The sequence below is a fragment of the Ostrinia furnacalis genome, unplaced genomic scaffold (assembly GCF_004193835.3).
Source record: "Ostrinia furnacalis isolate ACB-3 unplaced genomic scaffold, ASM419383v2 OfSCF3526, whole genome shotgun sequence".
NCBI lineage: Eukaryota > Metazoa > Arthropoda > Insecta > Lepidoptera > Crambidae > Ostrinia > Ostrinia furnacalis.
The window spans coordinates 409,761-429,604 of record NW_021133765.1 but is presented as its reverse complement, the minus strand read 5'-3'; the positions used below and the strand labels follow the sequence as shown (position 1 = coordinate 429,604).

The 19,844-nt window shown below is 37.0% G+C and overlaps 2 protein-coding genes across 2 annotated transcripts in view; one reads left to right on the top strand and one right to left on the bottom strand.

The window, feature by feature from the left end:
• Window positions 1–211: 211 nt before the first annotated feature.
• Window positions 212–19,844, bottom strand: part of LOC114357863 (sodium/potassium/calcium exchanger 4) — a 24,696-nt gene continuing 5,063 nt past the window's right edge. Inside the window, exons 2-10 of the mRNA XM_028311649.1 lie at window positions 14,301–14,403; window positions 12,584–12,771; window positions 10,594–10,741; window positions 9,949–10,050; window positions 7,361–7,468; window positions 1,813–2,031; window positions 1,089–1,190; window positions 666–787; window positions 212–425 (exon numbers count right to left, since the gene is read on the bottom strand). Of these exons, the coding sequence (XP_028167450.1) occupies window positions 213–425; window positions 666–787; window positions 1,089–1,190; window positions 1,813–2,031; window positions 7,361–7,468; window positions 9,949–10,050; window positions 10,594–10,741; window positions 12,584–12,771; window positions 14,301–14,361 (1,263 nt within the window). The 5' untranslated portion in view covers window positions 14,362–14,403 and the 3' untranslated portion in view covers window position 212. The remainder of the gene's footprint in view (window positions 426–665; window positions 788–1,088; window positions 1,191–1,812; window positions 2,032–7,360; window positions 7,469–9,948; window positions 10,051–10,593; window positions 10,742–12,583; window positions 12,772–14,300; window positions 14,404–19,844) is intronic.
• zyd (sodium/potassium/calcium exchanger zydeco) overlaps window positions 19,437–19,844 on the top strand; it is a 14,247-nt gene continuing 13,839 nt past the window's right edge. The window contains exon 1 of the mRNA XM_028311647.1: window positions 19,437–19,637. Within this exon, the coding sequence (XP_028167448.1) occupies window positions 19,619–19,637 (19 nt within the window). The 5' untranslated portion in view covers window positions 19,437–19,618. The remainder of the gene's footprint in view (window positions 19,638–19,844) is intronic.

The following is a 19,844-nucleotide window of genomic DNA, read 5'->3' as shown; positions in this document are numbered from 1 at the left end:
CCCACCTGGTACGGGACGTAACTTTTAGTCACCTCGTACACGGAGGGTTAAATACTTTTTTTTTGTAAATACATACATATTATACATAGAAAACACCCAGTCCAATACAAACAAATATGTTCATGCACACAAATGTTTGTACTGTGCGGGAATCGAACCCGCAACCTCCGGAATAGTAGTCCGATTCGAACCACTACACCAAACGGCCGACATCAGTGAGGACAGATAGGCAAGTTGACCAGGAAGAACACGTTAAGTTCTATGAGCGCAGCGAAGACGAGGAAGGCCAGGTACACCGCGGCGCAGGTGACGCCGATGCGCCAGTCCAGTTGGAACTTGTTCAGCGCCAGGCAGCCGTACAGCGCGAACAGAGTTGACAGCAGCGAGATCGCGCTGTAAGACAGCCCGCTTGAGTTTATCGTCACCTGGAAATTGCAGGTAATGGTCACGCGCTGTCTTGTACTGAACACGAGTTGCTGACGAAATTAAGCTTCTTCTGTGGTGGAGGTTGTTAATTCAGGTCACAACCCTAGATGGACTATCTCACAGCTTACGAGTAGGTCATATGCTCTCCAGAATCTTATTTATTTTTCAGCCAGACTGAAAGGCTAGCTAGGAGCTCTACACTAACTTATTACTACTTATGCATTTAACAATTTACTCACCCAATGGTTTCCTGGGACTGACGGGTAGAATAAAGATTTCACCAACCAAGGGAGTCCCAAGCAAAGTAAAATGTCGAAAGTATTAGATCCGATGGAATTGCTGATGCCCATGGTGCCGTGCCCTACAATAATGAGAACGTAAGTAGTCTTATAAATTGTAACTAGTAGGTACGAGTACCTAGCCCTAAATTAAACAAAAATAACTAGAAGTAATCTACATGGTAGGTACAATCTAAGTAAATGATAAACATCTGAACATTAACCAGATTTTCATTCATTAAAGGTCATTGTCCATCTCTACATCGTCACTATTGAACCCTTAAAACTGGCGTTGTAGTTGCTATACATAACTTGCAATCTGCCTTGTGAGAAAAGGCTAAACTACTCGTAAAGGGTGGAGCTAAAGTTCCCCTATTGACGTACCTTGCATAGTGACAAGCACACTGGACACGGCCTCGGGCAGGCTGGTGCCTGCAGCCAGAATGGTCAGTCCTGTAATGCTGTCTGGGACTTCTAGGGTGTCACCTGGAACATAATTTATGATGATTTTATCCATAAAGGGATGCGTCGCAGCAAAAAAATGCAAGTTCACAAGGGCGTGTCAGTTAAAACAAAGTTTGGGAAGCTCTGGGCTAACCTATTAAACACAAGATTATTTATTTATCTAAATTTTATAGCGCAATACTTAAATAAATAAATAAAGAAACAAAAGGCTTCTAAAGGAAAGTTTATCAATTTTACGCATGTTAGAGTCAGTGCTCTTATGATTGCCTACAATGAAAACATTAGTGTGACTCTTTTGTTTTGCTTTAGGAACTGGCCATTTTAATGAAAATTGCTTTTTTGTATTTCTTACGAATATTGACTAAGTCCAGTCAATGAATGCTTTAACGACGGTGTAGAGGGAAATACCTGGAACACAATTTCTGACTTCGGGACTTTATTTAGAGTAGTTAGGTGAACATATCAAATGTCCCCGCCCTTAGCCCTTGAGCCGGCGGGGAGAGGGGGGTTAGAAGGTTTTTCGCTTAATCCTCGGAAACCATGCGTCCTAGTGACATGACTACTATGAACCAAAAAAAGGAAAAGCTTATTACTCGGATGAGGTCTTTTGCTTTTGACCTATATGTTATTCTTGCTCAATTACCAAGTATAGTAATAATCCAGGCGACCAGGTAAGAGACGCCGCCGATCCAGGCGATGCACATGACGAAGGTGAGCGGGTAGAGGCGCGGGTGCCGCCGGCAGTCGGGGATAGTGGCCCACAGTATCAGCCCCAGGGGCCATGTGACCACCCACAGCAGCTTCTTTAGGGCAGATGTCTTCTCGTCCGGCCACGACCATAGCGAGCTGATGCTGCTTGTGTCTGGTGGGAAGGACGTTCCAATTTAGATCATGTATAAATAAGTTTCTCGTACATTACAGTATGGTATAAAGCCATGTTACTTATGTCTTGTTTTATGTATCAAAGTGAGAATTAGAATTGAAAAAGTTATCAGTCAGGGATGGTGGCCCACAGTATCAGCCCCAGGGGCCATGTGATCACCCACAACAGCTTCTTTAGAGCAGATGTCTTCTCGTCCGGCCACGACCAGAGTGAGCTGACGCTGCTTGTGTCTGGTGGGAAGGACGTTTGAAGATTTTAAAATAAGTTCCTGTACGTTAAAGTTAAGTTTTGTAATGTTGGTTAAACTGAACTAGAATTGGAATAAGTCGGCAGTCGGGGATGGTGGCCCACTGTGTCAGTCCCAATGGCCATGTGACCACCCACAGCAGTTTCGTTAGGGGGGATTCTTCTCGTCCGGCCACGACCATAGCGAGCTGATGCTGCTTGTGTCTGGTGGGAAGGACGTTCCAAATAAGATCATGTATAAATAAGTTTCTCGTACATCACAGTATGGTATAATATACAGGGTGGAAACGATAAGTGATCTCACTCGATAATTTCTAAACCATACAAGATATCGAAAAACTGGTTACTGACCCTGAAAGTGCTTTACAAACTCTTTCAAACGGTACCAATAACAGGNAACTTGTTCTATTATTTTATACTATTTGGCTGCGAATCGGCGTGACGACAATACAAAACATTTTTCGCGAATCGGTGTTCATACATTCACTTAATACATTAGACGCCATGTTGTCATAAACGACATATTATAAAATCGTTGTGATTTAATATTCTTAATCATTAATTTTATGGCAAGTGTCCATCAGGAATCATTGTTCTTACACACAGAATCGTGTTATTTCGCTTTCGGGTAGTAATATGTCAAAATTGTTGGTTCTTAGGCGAACAATGTATGGAGAACGAACATTGTCCTTTACTAAAGAAGAACAATGACATTTTCTCCCAATCAACATTATGGGCCAGGCAAAAACTTAATAAAATATGCAGTATAAAGGTGTTTTGTGTCAAAAATAAATCCTATTTATTTTAGTCCTGTAAAAAGTTTCCAATGGGCCGCGTAAATGCAAAACCAATCAGTCAACATTTCATTGATTGGGTAAACGTTAACAATTACGACATGACTGACTAAACCGACGATTAAGGCGGCAATTAGCGTGCGTGGGCGCAGCTTACTCACCAGGATCTAGCGGGGACGCGAGAAATTTGAAAGTTTTTTACATTTATTAAAAACAAAAACGCTGAATTAATAACTAATAATAACCGCCTCTGTGGTCTAGTGGTAAGACCACCTACGCAGAGGTCCCGGATTCGATTCCCAATGGGGGCGGATTTTTCTGTTCGGTTTGGTTGGTGGTAGGTCTTGTTCTAAGTCCGCCTGGCTAGCTACCACCATCTTACCTAAGTCTGTCGCCATAACAACAATGTTAACAGCCTGATCGTCACTTACTATCAGGTGAGATACAGGCCAAGAGATAAAAAAAATATTTTATTCTCATTTAGCAAACACATCAAAATGCTATTTAATTTAGTCTTTATTTCATGAAGCTAGGTCAGGTACTTTTGAAGATATTGAAGATTTTCTAACCGACCCTTTTTCTTTGCTGTCCAGTGCAATATTCGATTAGTTGATTTTTAGAAACAAAACTACAAGTGGAGAAGGCCAACTCCAATGGAAGAATCATAGCAGAAGAAGAATAAGAAGAAGATACCTATGTTAGTGAAATGAAATAGTTTATTCAGTACATAGGCCCTTTCCGGGGCACTTATACACGTCCCAAATATAGCTAGCCCTTCCAACACTTTGCGGCAACATAATAATGGGCTGGTGCTGAAAAGAAGTGGCGGAAGAAACTCAGTTACCTTTGTCAGCCTCTTTTTCAATCCAATACAGTAATTTATAGCTTATATGACACGTAATAAGTGCGAGCTAGGCAGGTAAAGTCCACGCACTCTTGTCATTTAAATAATCGTTTAAAATTATCCTTTTTTCATGAAATTAGGCCGTTATTAGAAGACAAATACATACTAAAAGCTCAACTTCATTTTGGACAGGATTATTAGTGGAGAACAACACTGCCCCCATTCCTAGAGTTGCGAAAGTGGAGTGTGGCGAAAGTGCAGTACAGGTTCGATGCCCGGTATGCTAATGCCGATTTATCGCTAGATTTGCAGCTGTTGGTGGGTGGACGGATTTGAGTAGGTTGTTGGGGTGGTAAATGATTATGGTTATAGAGTCAGAAATCTTGGAGTTGGCGTAAGGTGTAAAAAAAAAGGCGAAAATAATGCAACTTTGGGTGAGAGCTAACTTGAGTATGAAATATAAAAAAATAAGATGGTACTAGTACCAGTACTTATTATTATTCTGTGCTAGTACCTACAAATTAAGTTAGCTCTAAGTTCACCCAGTGTCACTCACAACAAAACTCATAAAACTCATTTATTTATGCAAGTAGGCTCTAAAAAGCACTTTTACAATAATAACTACTAAAGGTAGGCAGTACACTGAGACCAAAAAAAAATTGGTTCATAATCGGCGGAGATATTGCGTATAAAAAAGTTCATCCCCAATTTTCCACCCTTGGGGGTGAAATATTTTCTTCAAATTCGCATGAAACCACCCTTTTGATAATACCTGTTCAACAAAAAAATAATCGTTCAAATTGGTTTATAATCGACGGAGATATTGCGTATAAAAAAGTTCATCCCCAATTTTCCACCCTTGGGGGTTGTTTTTTTTATTATTAAATTTAAATGGGACCACCCTTGAGGTATTACCTATACGTCGAAAAAAGATTTGTTCAAATCGGTTCATAATTGGCGGAGTTATCGCGTAACAAACATAGAAAAAAAAAAAAAAAAACCTCCTTTTTTGAAGTCGGTTGAAAATAAACAATATTTCAACGGCTATCAAGCTAAGCGTGTGAAAGATATTATTATGTTCTGCATACACTCTAAGCACCATAACCCTTTTTTAGCGTGTTGAGTAATTAATTTTAACGCCAACTTATTACATTATTAATTAATCATATTACACATAATTATGACACGTCGCGTCACTCACTGCAGCAAAATATTTTGCATGGAATACTTGTTATTGGAAGGGGTCGCAAACATTTTTGTGATTAACTATTGCCCGCAGTTTTACCTGAATGGTATAGAGTTTTGAAATTCTTTTTTAGACGCGCTGTTTTCATTATAAGAAAAAAAAGTACCTACATACAGTGGAACCTTCTCATTTTTTTTAAGTTTTAAAGATAGAAATAATAAACATAAAATACATAAAAAAATATATTTGTAATACAACTGACATACTTAGTTACCTGTGTGTTTTCGTATTGAGCTTAAAAGTAAAAAAAAACCTTTAAATCAATTGACCTTAATCTTATCACAGATCGTCAATGCTTAAGGTCCCACTGAGGCCGACCGGGTCATCAGATGGACAATTTACTTATCTGTCAACATTTTTTCTGAATCCGTAATGTGCAGGGCATGGTAATAAGGAGTTACTAAACATGACATTTGACTAACAAAACAGACATATTGATGGATGTCCTAGCAAGACTATATTGGATTGGGTTGGGGCTGCGACAGAGATGTATTTCACATAAAAATATATAAAAATGTGAATTCTTATATCACAATAAATACGAAAGTATCTCAGTTTGTTAATCTAAAACCCTTAACAAAGATGATGAATTTTTGTTAAGGGACTTCTTGATTGGTCTTGATCCTACACAGGCAAGGGTTGCAGGAGGAAAGGAGGAGGAAACAAGCCAACTCTCTTATCCACCACTGCATCTCCTACCGAAATAGTTCCGTAATTTTAAAACGCTTCCAATACTTTCGTTCGTTAGTTTCAGCCAAATGACGTCCACTGCTGGACAAAGGTCTCCCCCAAGGATTTCCACAACGACTGGTCCTGCGCTGCCCGCATCCAGGCATTTGCCACGACCATCATTTGATCGTCGGTCCACCTAGTGGGGAGCCCTACCCACACTACGTCTTCCGGCCCGTGGTCGACACTCAAGACCTTTTCTGCCCTAGCGGCCACCAGCTGCGAGCTATGTGTCCAATATTCCAATACTTTAATCAAGTATATTTTATTTCACTTCTACTGCTTGTAATTTAGATTATTCAAGATTAACAAATAATAACATATCACGTTAGAGTGAGTTAATTTTAAGAAATTAAAGGAGAACAACCATTTTGGGCCCAAGTTTGTACAGAGTTGTACATTGGTAGGTTTTTGATATTATATTACGCATACATTAGGGAGTATTTTACGGTAAAAATGATAATTTTAACTGATGTCGTAAGTCGTATACAATAATAAAAACGAATTAATGATTTAATCNCTCTTTCAAACGGTACCAATAACAGGTTACAGAATAAACTGGAAGTATCTGAAAATTCAATGTTTCCAGCTTCCATACTAAATGTATGCCAACCACACAATATTAAGTGTAATTTTTAAAAATTAAATAATAAACCTAAAAAAACTTGTAAATTGCATTTTTATTTAAAATTATTCAAGGAAAAAATTAGTTTTAGGCTTTACTTGCTATAAAGTGTTGTATCAAGTATCAATGCCATGACTGTGGTAGTACTAAATGTATGGGGGATGGAAACATTGGATTTTTGGATAGATCCAGTTTATTCTGTAACTTAATATTGATACCGTTGGATAGAGCTCATGAAGCACTTTAGGATCAGTAACCAGTTTTACGATACCTTCTGTAGTTTTTAATATTATGAGGCTGTACCAAATGTATGGAAGCCGGAAACATTGAATTTTCGGATAGATCCAGTTTATTCTGTAATCTGTTATTGGTGCCGTTTGAAAGAGCTCGTAAAGCACTTTCAGGATCAGGAACTTGTATGGTTTAGAAATAATCGAGTGAGATCACTTATCGTTTCCACCCTGTAGAGCCATGTTACATAAGTCTTGTTTTGTGGATCAAAGTGAGAATTAGAATTGAAAAAGTTATCAATCGGGGATGGTGGCATATAACACCAGCCCTAGGGCCATGTATTAGCTACCTACAGAAGTTTATTTAGGAGGAATGTCTTTTCGTCCGGCCTTAGCGAGTTTACGCTGCTTGTTTCTGGTAGGATGTGTTCCAATTTTGAATTCGAAAATATTCCTTATTTTTTTTTATCTTATTATTGGCATAATGTAATTTAAAGTCACAGGTCTACTAAGCTTGTGTCGGAATATAGTGTTTTGTAATGAATTTGAGCTCTATGATGATGTTATTGTTTGATTGATTTAATCTAAAGTTACCTGATCCCGTAGAGTCGTGCCGCTTCATCATTTCCATGCCGTTTTCCAAATTAACGTGACGGATGGAGCGGCTCATGCGACCTGAGGCATCCAGGGGGTGTTGCTTTTCTAGAAAATATCGATTTTATTATGTTAAATAAAAATATATATCTTTATTTTATTACCGATTCATTACAAGTTACATTAATGTGTTTATGTTTTACTAGCTTTCCGCCCGCGGCTTCGCGCGCGTGGACTACATTATCTACATATTTTACGGAACCCTATTTTTTTCCAAAATAAAATTTAGCCTATAGATGTTACTGGTGGATAATGTAGCTTTCGAATGGTGAAAGAATTTTTTTGAAAACCAGTTTGACTGCAAAAATCAGTTAAAAGTGGTTTTGACCAAGGCGTGCAAGTGCTCTTCGAGGACCACTTGGAATGCCTCCAGGGACCACCAGTGATCCGCGGACCGTTATGTCTTCATTTATAAAATAATTGTTATTTAAAAACAAACACACGTACTCTTAAATCAACAAACAATTTATTATAATTTAACAGTAGGTAGGTACCTCCTACTCATATCAATCATGGTACTTTATACTTAAATTACATGCAAGTAGCACGCTAGGCGACGCCAGGCAATCGTAATGTTTCTTAAATTGCATCGTGTATTATTTATTTTATAAAAACTTTAAAGCGGCGCATGCGACGTTTGATTAGATTGCGTACAGTACTACGGCGAGACATAAACTGACCACGTTTTTATGTTAAAACGGGACTAGTTAGTTACTATAACTTACTTTATACTTACCCGACTTTATAAGTAAGTAACTATGTATTGTATTTATTTTTTCTTTGCAAGATTAACTAAATTATTATAAGTTATGTATAATCAGCGTCAAATAGTTTGTGTTGGGACACCCAAAGTGGCCAATAAGTTGACAACACAACCTTATTCCAATTGTGACAAAGACGTGTGGCGAACTTTTTAGCTATGTACTTTGTGCTTTGGGTGTCACGAACTACATATTATTTGATGCTGATTTGAATACTTTATAAATGATAGGAGACGTTTAATTGAATAGGTAGACGAGTTTAATACCATATTATTACTTATTAATATTGAAATTACTGTATTTTTCTCATATCTGAAAACAGGCCATTTTGCATACAAGAGTTATTATTGGGACTCACGAATATAGTACCTAGTTGTAAATGGGACTGTCTCATTCAAAACGGGAAGTGGGGTCACTTCAGAAATATCTACTCGTAGTAATTACGTGTTTCATGATAGTAAATTAATAAGTCACTTGTCTGTTAGATAGGTAAACTTTTTCCTTGCCAAGTAGGCAGTTAGGTACTGTCCATTACTTTTTTAGACTTGTAGTCTAATAAAACCACAATTAATTGCTTACATTACATGGATATCGTTAATGGACGATAAATCCCGCCGCAAATCATGAAATTAAATGAATTAGGGAATAGAATAATTAAATTAATTACACCCGCTGGATATGTTTTTGTAATGTATCAAAGATCCTTTTCTTGTGAAGTAGGTGCTTTTCTTCTACATAATAAAACCTACATATAATAATAATAAAATCATATTTATTTTTCTCACATACAAACGACTGATGCCTATGCACATCGTTTGTGGTACCTTGTGTGTGAGAGACTGGTGTCTGTTAGATTTTAGGGAAAACTCGAATACCAGGTGCTCCACCCCCCTAATTTCTTTACCTGACAAACTAAGATTTATTTTGTATAAAGTAAAATTTTGCAGTTTCGTTGGAGAAAATACCAAAATCAAAATCCATTCATCGATTAACTTAATTAAAAAGATCTCACACACAATTTAAACTTCCGCGTTTATAATAATAGGGTGTCAAGACATTCAATTCAATAGCCATGGCTAACGAAAACCAGGAACCAAATTACATATGCACAACACCACTAGAATTAATTGCACCTTAGCAGTTAATTAACGATTAAGTACTGCTGTAATGCGAAAATGTGTTTCCTTTTATTTAATAACTTCATTGAAATATTAACGTTGGGCAAACAAATTAATATAGTTAGCTGTCACGATGTTAATTATTTGTTTATACTCGTACACATTTTGCTCGTAAAATGGTTCATAATGAACCGTGTAGAAGCCTATTACCTAGATACATTCGCGTGCGTTTTCGTTTAGGTAACTGCTCTACTGCAAAATGTTGTTAAGTTCCAGCTAAGTGTTCTGATGTGTGTTTTTAAATATATTTTTTTCTATAAATAATGAATTTGACTTGTAAATGTTCACGTTTTTCGCATTCAACGTAGTTATTAATTCATACTGTATAGTTTGCAATCGGGCCAGGCAAACAAATAATTCCGCGTGCCATTTAAAAAATAATATTTTTCAGACGAGGTTGTGTTCCTTGCAAGTGTGATGAAAATCACCTCATTGCCTATGAAACAAGTAAGAATCGCTAGTAAAACCAACTAGTAGTAGTAAATATTCTCCGCTTCATTACGCTTTAACATACGGCTTAAGTAAGATATTGCGTTTGCCGCAATAATGCATTTTTCTTTGTGTCATCGTTACATATACTCGTACGCACCTTTTATAAGCAGCGGCGTAACCTCCGTGTATATTTTAGGTTTGCTGGGAACGCAGCACCCACTTTTCACAAACGATCCTAGGCGACCGTTGAATACCATTGCTGGAAAAAAATATAGGTATCTAATTAATTAGCTAGGTTTAGTTACAATTAAATAGGAAAGTAGAAAGTATTCAAGGAACGTAATTAAGTTTTCCACATCATTAATAGTTCTGGCTAATAATTATTTATAACGTTGAGAAAAACGCGGAAAGGTTTAACCCCAGCTAGAGGCTAATTGGTTATAAAGACGGCTTGATAATATCCTAAAGGTAGTGTACTAGTCGTAAAATTCGAATAAGTAATTTCCGACCATAGAAAACAATTTTGTTCGTTTTTTTAACCACCTCATTTCTACTGCTGGCTACTGCTGGACAAAGGCCTCTCCCAGTCATGTACACAAACAGGCGCTTCCTGGGTCTTTCACTATCGGTCCACCAACTGAAAGGCCTGTCTACACTATCTCCAGTCCGTGATCCCCACTCGAGAAGTAGGAAAGTTTCAAATGGAGAAGCTTCTGATCAGTTCTACGACTATATTTTGTTCAAGTAACTAGGTATGTAAAACAATTTTGTTCCCCTTTAAGCTAATGATCTGTCAACTCACCCAGGATGTAGAAGATGTACATGAGTACCAGCAGCAGCGCCTCGTGCCAGTAGATGGTGTCGTCCAAGAGAGTCTGGATCAGCGCCACCACCGCCACGGCGTACATCAGGCAGTCGCGCGACACCGACCACCAGTCCAGCTCTATCACCTGAAAACCATATTTTTTACTACTAGTTTTTGTGAACGGCTTCGTCTGTGTGATTTTCAGTCTATCACAAACATAATTCATCGCACAAGTGTATCTAATCGTAGACATTAAAAAAATAGGAACTGTTCCACAAAAGAACTATTCCAGTAATCGACTGGGCAGCAACGCTAAATCCTCCTTAACTCGATAAACTGGAATGGGTCACGACTCTGCAGATACTTTTAAATGACCTGATGATGACGATGACTAGTCTTTCTAATCCGATATATCTAAGATGAGGAAAATTTCTGAAAATGGATGGACGTTTGTTTGTTTGATAGACCTACACGAAAAAACTAGTGGACGTATTTAGATGAAACTAACTATGTTGTAACATGTATTATTATAATATAATATTAGTACCTATTTGAAATACATTATACTCGCTAGCAAACGACCTAAGTAGGAACCTATACCTAAATTTAAAAAAACAATCGTGGAATATTCATTAATTAGATAACATCAATGTTAATAAAATGTAGCATTTCTTTCGTTCTAAAACGCAAGTTAATTAGTATGATAAAGCATATCAATTCTGATTGCTACCGATCAAATCAGCACCTGCCAACATCAATATCGCGTAATAATAAAGTATTTAACATTAAATCAATATTTGACAGCAGACCGATAGGACATTGTGCATCATGCTGTCGAACTGTCAATCATTGCTAATAATTATGTTGTACACCAAATAAGTTAATACTATGGTATGAAGACTATAGGCACTTTATTATGAATAGTCATGAAAGTTAATTACAGTCGTAAATTAATTACAGTACTCAGTTTCCATGATTATTACTATTGAACTTAATAGAGCTATGAATATTTTGCGGGTGTCGAGTTATTTCTACCGGAACAATAAACTATTGATTCATGATTTGCATAAAACTTTGAAAATGTTACGGATAGTTTTATTTTGTTATTAATTTAAGACTTCCTGAAATATAACTGCACGTAATTTTTTTACACTAATAACCTTTAGACTTCCTCATTATGTTATATATGAGGTTCCTCATTATATTCCCTAGGGCGGCTATAATATAGGGGGCGCTGTTTAATTTTTCATACAAAATTTTTCGATGACACTTTGAATACGCAACGAAACGAACTCGAAAGTTTTTCCTACTAGAGGTACAGTGCTTTGACATGCTCTTAGGCATTCATGTAATGATAATAAAAGCTGAACTAAATGATGATGATAATTAAGTATGTAAATATTTTTTTACGATTTTCGTTCTTTGTTATGATTAAGTCAATAAAGGTGTTTTATTTCATTCTATTCTAAGTAATTAAAACCATAATATATACCTAAGTAAGTAACTGACTTGTACTTTCGATAATTTTCAGGAGCAAATCATTCCATGAATATTTTTTTGGGGCCAAATAGATCGATGTATTTTATTTCACTTCATCAAAATAGCGGCATGCATCAAATAGTTCCTTGCAAGCGTGATCGGCTCGGCCGCACATCCGTCATAACGCCGCATTTGTCAGTGGGGCTAAGTAATTGGAGTTAGGCATTGTTGCTCGTTACGTATTTTAGATGTTTGATTAGGAATGGCCACGGGTAAGAAATAGAAGGAGCGAAGTGCTAGAATGTTAATATTTGTGTCTTTTAGCAAACAATTGAAGACAGCGGAGTCGTCGACAGCTTCCACGAACCTCTGTCACGAAGGTGCCGACGCAGTTAATGAAAAGCTCCGGGCTTGAGCTGGTGGCTGCCATGAACGTTGCCCTGGTCACGTCACCTGACATAATATACTAGGAACTATACCGAGGTGTGGGAACAGTCCCATGGCTTACCCTGCCAGCAAACAGCGCGCAGCAGGCCGGGACTGCTAGCACGTTGAAGACCGCGGAGCCGACGATGGCGCCCACGCCCAGGTCGCCCTCCGTCACGAAGGTGCCGACGCAGTTGATGAACAGCTCCGGGCTGGAACTAGCGGCTGCCATGAAGGTGGCACCCGTCACGTCCGCTGACATGTCCACCCCTGATAAAATGAGTTCTCATTACGTGAAGGTAGAGTCTGAAGACTAATGCCCGTCACAATCAATCCCTAATTTTTAAGATGATAACAAAATTCCTGTTAACTATGTGTCTGTCACCGTCACCATAGGGGTCACTTAAAATTAGGGATTGATGGTGAAAATGGACACAATTCACATTAATTCTACCCAAACAAAAGTTTGGTATGTCAACTGAATGTGCAGCATAGGGTGCAGCTTCTTATTGAAAAATGCTCTACCCGTGGTCCTACTGCTTATTCCTATACTGGTGGTGACACAGGTAGTTTAGTTTATCAGTGTTACCATGAATATAAGTAAAATCAATTCATATTACCAATACTACTGTTGGCAGAACTTTTGTAAATTTTTTTTGGTGGTTCTACATTAATATAGGACTGAGGCTGCCAGAAAAAAGAAGTAAGGCTAACGGGATACTTAAAATTACGTTTGTACGCTACGCTTAACATTTGTCGGTGTAAGATATTCACTTTAGCTACAATATGATTATTCTGAATCAATAAATTGATGTAAAGTGCATGTACTTAATGTATAGGCTATCTACATACATTTACTTAGAATGCATTCTACACCTGCTGCAAATTGTAGAGTACAAAGAAAGAGCTCGGCAGCTAGTGTTCGATATAAGAGAAATGATGAGTTAATTACTTATAAAAGGTACATTTTGCATTAAGTTATTCAAAGGAAACGTCGGTACAATTACAAACGTCAAAGCAACTTGCATTTAACAATGTTTCAGTAATGCATCGCGTGCGCCGCTCGCAAAGCATCGTAAAAGCAATTTCTCGCATTGGCAGATTAATTTCGAGTGGGTATCATCAACCGCATAATTACTTAATAACAATATTTGTTAACAGAGATTCTAATGTATTTTTTTTTATCGCAATTTTATTACAACACGAGTTTTCAAACAATATTAACTCGGCAAGTAGAGGCGGCAGCGATACACATGCCAGTAACTAACTAGTACAGTTGCGGTCCACTATCATGTGTGTATGCTACCTCAATGACAAGCCAGCAAGCAATGATACACATTGTGTATCACCGCCTTAAGTTTGTAAATCATTTAAGTAATAAAATTACTTGTGTTCATCAAATTTTGTAATAGCTTTGACAATGCCTACTGACAATTTACTAGTAGGTATCTTTAATATACCTATCAATCGGTACGTGATAAGTAGTTGTTTGTTTTAAAGATAAGATTAATCTGATTAAGGTGAGTTCTAATGTCATTAAACAAGCAGACAAATTCATTGTCCTTTAATGCCTAACGTCAACATCATATTGCCTACTTTTAATACCCGATAAGATAATTGAAATTGCTGCGTTTTGTAGAGAACAACATATTTCAATAATCAGAGTTACCCAACCAAATTAACCTTGAAAGATCTTTAGATTTTTCAAAACTAAATAAATAGATTAACAAATAGGTTTTTAACTAATGCATTTATGTAGCTGACTGTACTCAGTGGATAATAAGTGGTTTATTACTTACGTTCACAAATGATATCGATAGCAGGAACAAAATACTGCTCACACACCGTGCCCAGTAGCATGAAGCAATAAATGGCCAAGATGCAGTGGATAAGGATGTATCCCTGTAAAAAAATGCATTAGTAAATTGAAGAAAAAAGAAATCATTATTCTAATGAGAGACAACAATTCTTACTAGAACGATCAAGGCAGTTAAGGTAGGCACATTGTAGTTGGACAGACATGGTCGTTGACATATTTTTTTATCAATAGATCTATGCTAACAAATCGAGAACTTTCTACTCGGACCATCAATCTAGCTAGAGTCTACATTCTAGACTATAAAGGCGCATCAACTGGAAACCGGATAAGCTAGAAGCAGGGATAAACTAGACCGCCATAATTTTATCTCTAACACAGAATAAATACAAGTATTTTTCTAGTTAGGAAGTAAAAGGATTATTAAATTTGTTTTTGTATGTAGGTATATGTTACAGTCAAAACTCATAATCAGTCAAAACCACTTTTGACTGCAAAAATCAGTCAAAAGTGGTTTTGACAGATGCCCTTGGTCAATATCACTTTTAACTGATTTTTCCAGTCAGAAGTTGTTTTGACCAAGGGCTTTACTATCCGTTCGCTTTAAGTTTGCCGCTGGCGATATGACGTCACTCGAAAGGAAACGTCTACTATAACTATAACAAACTATATTTAAATATGTTTTATTTATTAATATTGATAACAATTGTGTCTTCTTCTTCTTTTCAGCCAAATGACGTCCACTGCTGGACAAAGGCCTCCCCCAAGGTTTTCCACAATGAACGGTCCTGCGCTGCCCGCATCCAGGCTCTTCCCGCGACCTTTACCAGATCGTCGGTCCACCTAGTAAGAGGCCTGCCCACGCTACGTCTTCCAGCCCGTGGTCGCCACTCGAGAACTTTCCTGCCCCAACGGCCATCGTCNGTAGTTCCTGAGATTAGCGCGTTCAACCAAACAAACAAACAAACAAACAAACAAACAAACAAACAAACAAACTCTTCAGCTTTATAATATTAGTATAGATTTATGTATTATTCTTAATAAGTGGAATTTAAGTTTATCTAGAGATATAAAGTATATTTCTGTTTACTTTGTATGTAAAATTTTGATAACGCAAACAAATCGACGTGTTTAATGATATAAGACCGATTTTTTTTAATACAACCTCAATTTTAAGGTCTACAGGCATTTAAATCATATAGGCCTTATTCCGTGTAGGTGATTTATTAAAGCCAAAATCAGTGGTTTCGTAATTTGCTTATTTTGAATAGATTTCGTTAAAAATTTAGTTATTTTTTGTAATATTTCTAAAATTAAAGGATGGAAGAAGTTAATTAACCTTGTTTTTGTTGACTGGCGTTAATATTTATTGAAATATGAGCATTTAAAGTTAGGTAGGCCTTATTTGTATCAAGTACCTTAGTACGAGTAGTAGGTACGCACGGAAGACCTTTGTAAATATTAATTTACAACTGTTTTTATAAAAATCCACTATTACTGTGACTAAAAGGACGTGCATAGTATCACGCTCACGCTTTTCAGACCATAGAGAAAAGAAATGCACTCCAGGTTTGATTCTTGGTCAGGTTCATTTTAAACTATAACGCTGAAGCTGAAGTTTGAACTTTCAAGTTCATTAATCTAAGATTAATCATTCAAGAAAACTTTCATCTCAACACACACCACAAAAAGTTGAAACGGCACAACTTGGGTGACCTTATCGCTATAAAGCAATCTCTTCCAGGACGCAAAGAGGACTTTTATTTGATTCATATTGCGCTTTACCTGCATTCTCATGGCTGATCTCGCTTCGGCCAGCAGCGGCCGCTACAACAAATAAGTAAAGGAAGTACGCGGCAGGGATTCCGAAGAACAGCGACACTCGCACCGCCAGCGCCACTCTGGCATTGCACTCACGTCTAGTCCTTATCAACATGTTTGCCATTTATCCAAAACAATTAAAATTAACTTGACTAGAATTTCAAATAATTTAGTGACCGCTAATCTAACTTCCCGTTTTAAGCTTCTGTCAAATGAAGAACTCGAATATTTTGCTGTGTATACAGCTCGATAGCATTAGAACCACAGGCCGCGGAACAAGCACATGAAACATACGTGTGGTTCGTCAAGAAGTCAATAATTTACTGGATGCACTTATTTTCTTGGGCCATTGAAGCAAATATGATATCGAGTGAGTATTATTACTAGGAGCCGTCGATATCGGCGTTATCACTCGAATGTCAACAGAGAGTGCCGGTCAGATCGCCGCAGGTAGGTAGTTGCCGCGCTCCTTGAAAACAAATAAATTGAACTTAGATTGGATTGGAAACGACATAATATTTATATGTATAGTACAATAGCACATCAAGCTAAATTCTGTGGCATTTTGTACATAGTTATCTATTTTGAAACAAAAATGCAATATTCTGGTGTTCTGTTTGCTATTTACAAGATCTTAATATGTGTACTTATCTACTTATAGTTAACTAATTGCAAGATTTTATTTAACTTGTCATGTATATTTCAAACTCTTGTTAGTATCTAATTGAGATGATGTTATTAAGAAAAGATAAGGTAAGGTACGTAAGGTTCTTCGACTCATAAGTAGGTAGGTAATGTACTTAGCACAAGTGCGAAATATGCAAATATTTGTTCATAACATAATAAATATTTGTAAATGATAAATATTAATAATCTAATCGGAAATTTTGTCAAGAGTATGTATAAATAATTCGTGAGGAAAGTCTGAATTTCAGTTAATTTCGAACTGAAATCCGTGAAGGAGTTAGGCAAAGACTGTAAATGAATCTGATGTAAAAGTGTTTAATGAAAAATACATGCATTGAAAAATAACAAGTAAGTATTAAAAGACTGGTGATTCCTGTAATTAAATAAGGCAACGTTAATAAATTAGTGTCCTAACAAACTGGGTTACGAAACCTCAAGGCTGAGTAGGCCGATATGATAGTTCGATTACATTTGACTGCTTGGTAAGCTGTGTTGGATAAAAATATTCCATTAAGAACTAATCTATAGATTACGAGTCCTCGAGTAGGCAAGGAACTTTCCGCTGTTTGCTGGGCAGGTACATCTTTGTTTGCTCAGGTATAAATAAATACGTCGATAAGTTGTGACCGCGGAGACGTGTAGCTATGGGAATACTAGTACATATAATCAAATATTTTTGAGGGAATGATGTGACTCTAGCGCTTGTTCAATAAATAACTTATTAAATCAGTTGAATAAAATTAAACCCAGAAAAGATTTGATGTAGAGTTTTACCATAATGAGATACTCGGATAAGCACGTCCTGTATTTTGATCCTCTGATATCCTTAATATCTCATATGTAATGTAAACCTAAATACCTAAACGTAAATAGTCGTTTTTAGGAAACTTGATTTACCTACTTTGATCCTGAAAAAAAAATTAGGTAGCAAGTAGTGCATACAATATTATTATCTGAAATATCTAAATTTTTTCAGAATTTTCAGCTATATGTATTTGTAAATTTTATTGTCTATTATAATACGTTCACTATTTTAGGCAATAAATTAGTAATGTGAAAAAACTGTGTTATGGCAGTTAAGCCTACCTACTAGATGTTGGTATACTAGGCTCATTAATTATAATCTTATTTACCTAATTTGCCTTTACAGAATCTAATTGTGACAAAGTAAATAATTTTAAGCGAATGTGCCTACTAAGAAGTTGCTTTTCTAAAAAGGTTTCATATTGCTATTTATTCATAAAGGCAAATTAAAATAATCTCTGCTCTTCAGCTCTTACGGATGGTTAAAACATACCGCCCATTGCATCTTAATACCTTATACTATGTTTGCAGTTCATGATAATCTTACAAAGTAGAGTTACTTTGCTCCCACGAGTGACATGAGTCACGTCGCTATGGCTTACAACTAATAATTCGTGCTCAAATCTTTTAATTAACTCTAATTGTGTGGATTGATTGAATCAGCGCCGTAACCGCGCCGCGTAATAATGGCGATGTCAAAAGACTAAAAACGGTATTGTGCTCGCGTTCAGTGTCCTGTACGCCTGCACTATGCGTACCCTCACCGTCTTACTGGGAGATTATTGGATATACATACTTATTTCAGAATGTTTTTAGGTTCAAATCACGTAGTTAATGGGATTTTTCGTATTATAATGCTAATTTAAAAATGTCTCGTAAGGTCGCGGGTTCGATTCCCTGTTGAGAAAATAAAAAAAAACAAATCAATATTTTCCAGAGTTTTATTAAATTTCCACGATCGCGTAATCCTACTTACCTGTCTCTATAAAAAAAAAAGTTTAATAACTTAGTATTATTTAAGCTAAGCTTGCGTTTCGCGTTAGCTCATGTTTTTTTTAAATTGTTTATATTTAAATTAATTTAGTTATTATTCTATATTTAATAAGTTATCTACATAAACAATATGTATATGTACAAGAATATTATCTAACAATCAAAACTTAAGATTAGTGAGATTAAAATAAAATTAACTATCAAATTTTGACTTAATTTCAGAAAGCATAATGTGGACACGGCGCGTGCTCTTTAGGAAGGGCCGACAATTGACGCCTGACCCGGCGGATTATTGAAGTTTCAAGCCTGCGTAAGGTACCTCTACCTTGTAACCAAACTAAAAAAGTTTTAATTCGCCTTCAACTTGCAGGGTTTTAATTATTAAATATATAGGTACTTAATTGAGAAAGAACCAATTATTTTAATTAGCTACCTAGGTCTAGGTATGTAAACATGTGGGAAAACATCATTATAAAAAGGTGAATTTATAAAAATGAATTCTTATGGGTATAATTTTAATTTTATCCAATTATAAGCCTTGAGTTAGTCACGTTTAAACCATGAGTTCCTGCATTTCATAAAAAATGTAAATGCCTACCATGACTTAAATAAGCACCTAATAAAATTTACTGCACGAATTACGGATCGTCGTAAACCCAATTTAGGTAATTGATGAAGCTGCCCGACTGATAGGTCAGTCGGTTTGTAGAGTTTCCAATTACAAATAATAGTCATGCTCTTAAACAGTATTTTGTGCGAAGGTGCGGCGATGATGGCGAGCGGTGCTGTTGCGGGATCACTCCCGCACTGCGCCCGCGCGCTGCCCGACGTACCTACGTGTATTGTATGGAAATAAATAATTGGCCCCCGTATTCTTCTTTTGACGAGCTCTCCGGCGGGTCCATTATGTCCGTTTGAGCGTGAGCAGTGGCATTCGGACGCCACTGGCGACGTCCCCGGTCGCCTGCGTCGCGCTCCACGCAACACCACGACAATATGAACACCTCCGATCGAGGTACGATCACTGTCTTGCATTTTCTTGTGGAAGCGAGTTTAAGGATCCGATTTCGATGCGCGCCAAGGATGTAACTACAGATTCTCGTTGCACCGGCCACCATGCAACACTTCTTCCATGGACGTCGGAAGTGCGTCCAATTCTCACCAAATGGCTAGGTCACTCAATATAGCGGAGTGACTTCAATGAAGTCGAGGAAGCGTTTCC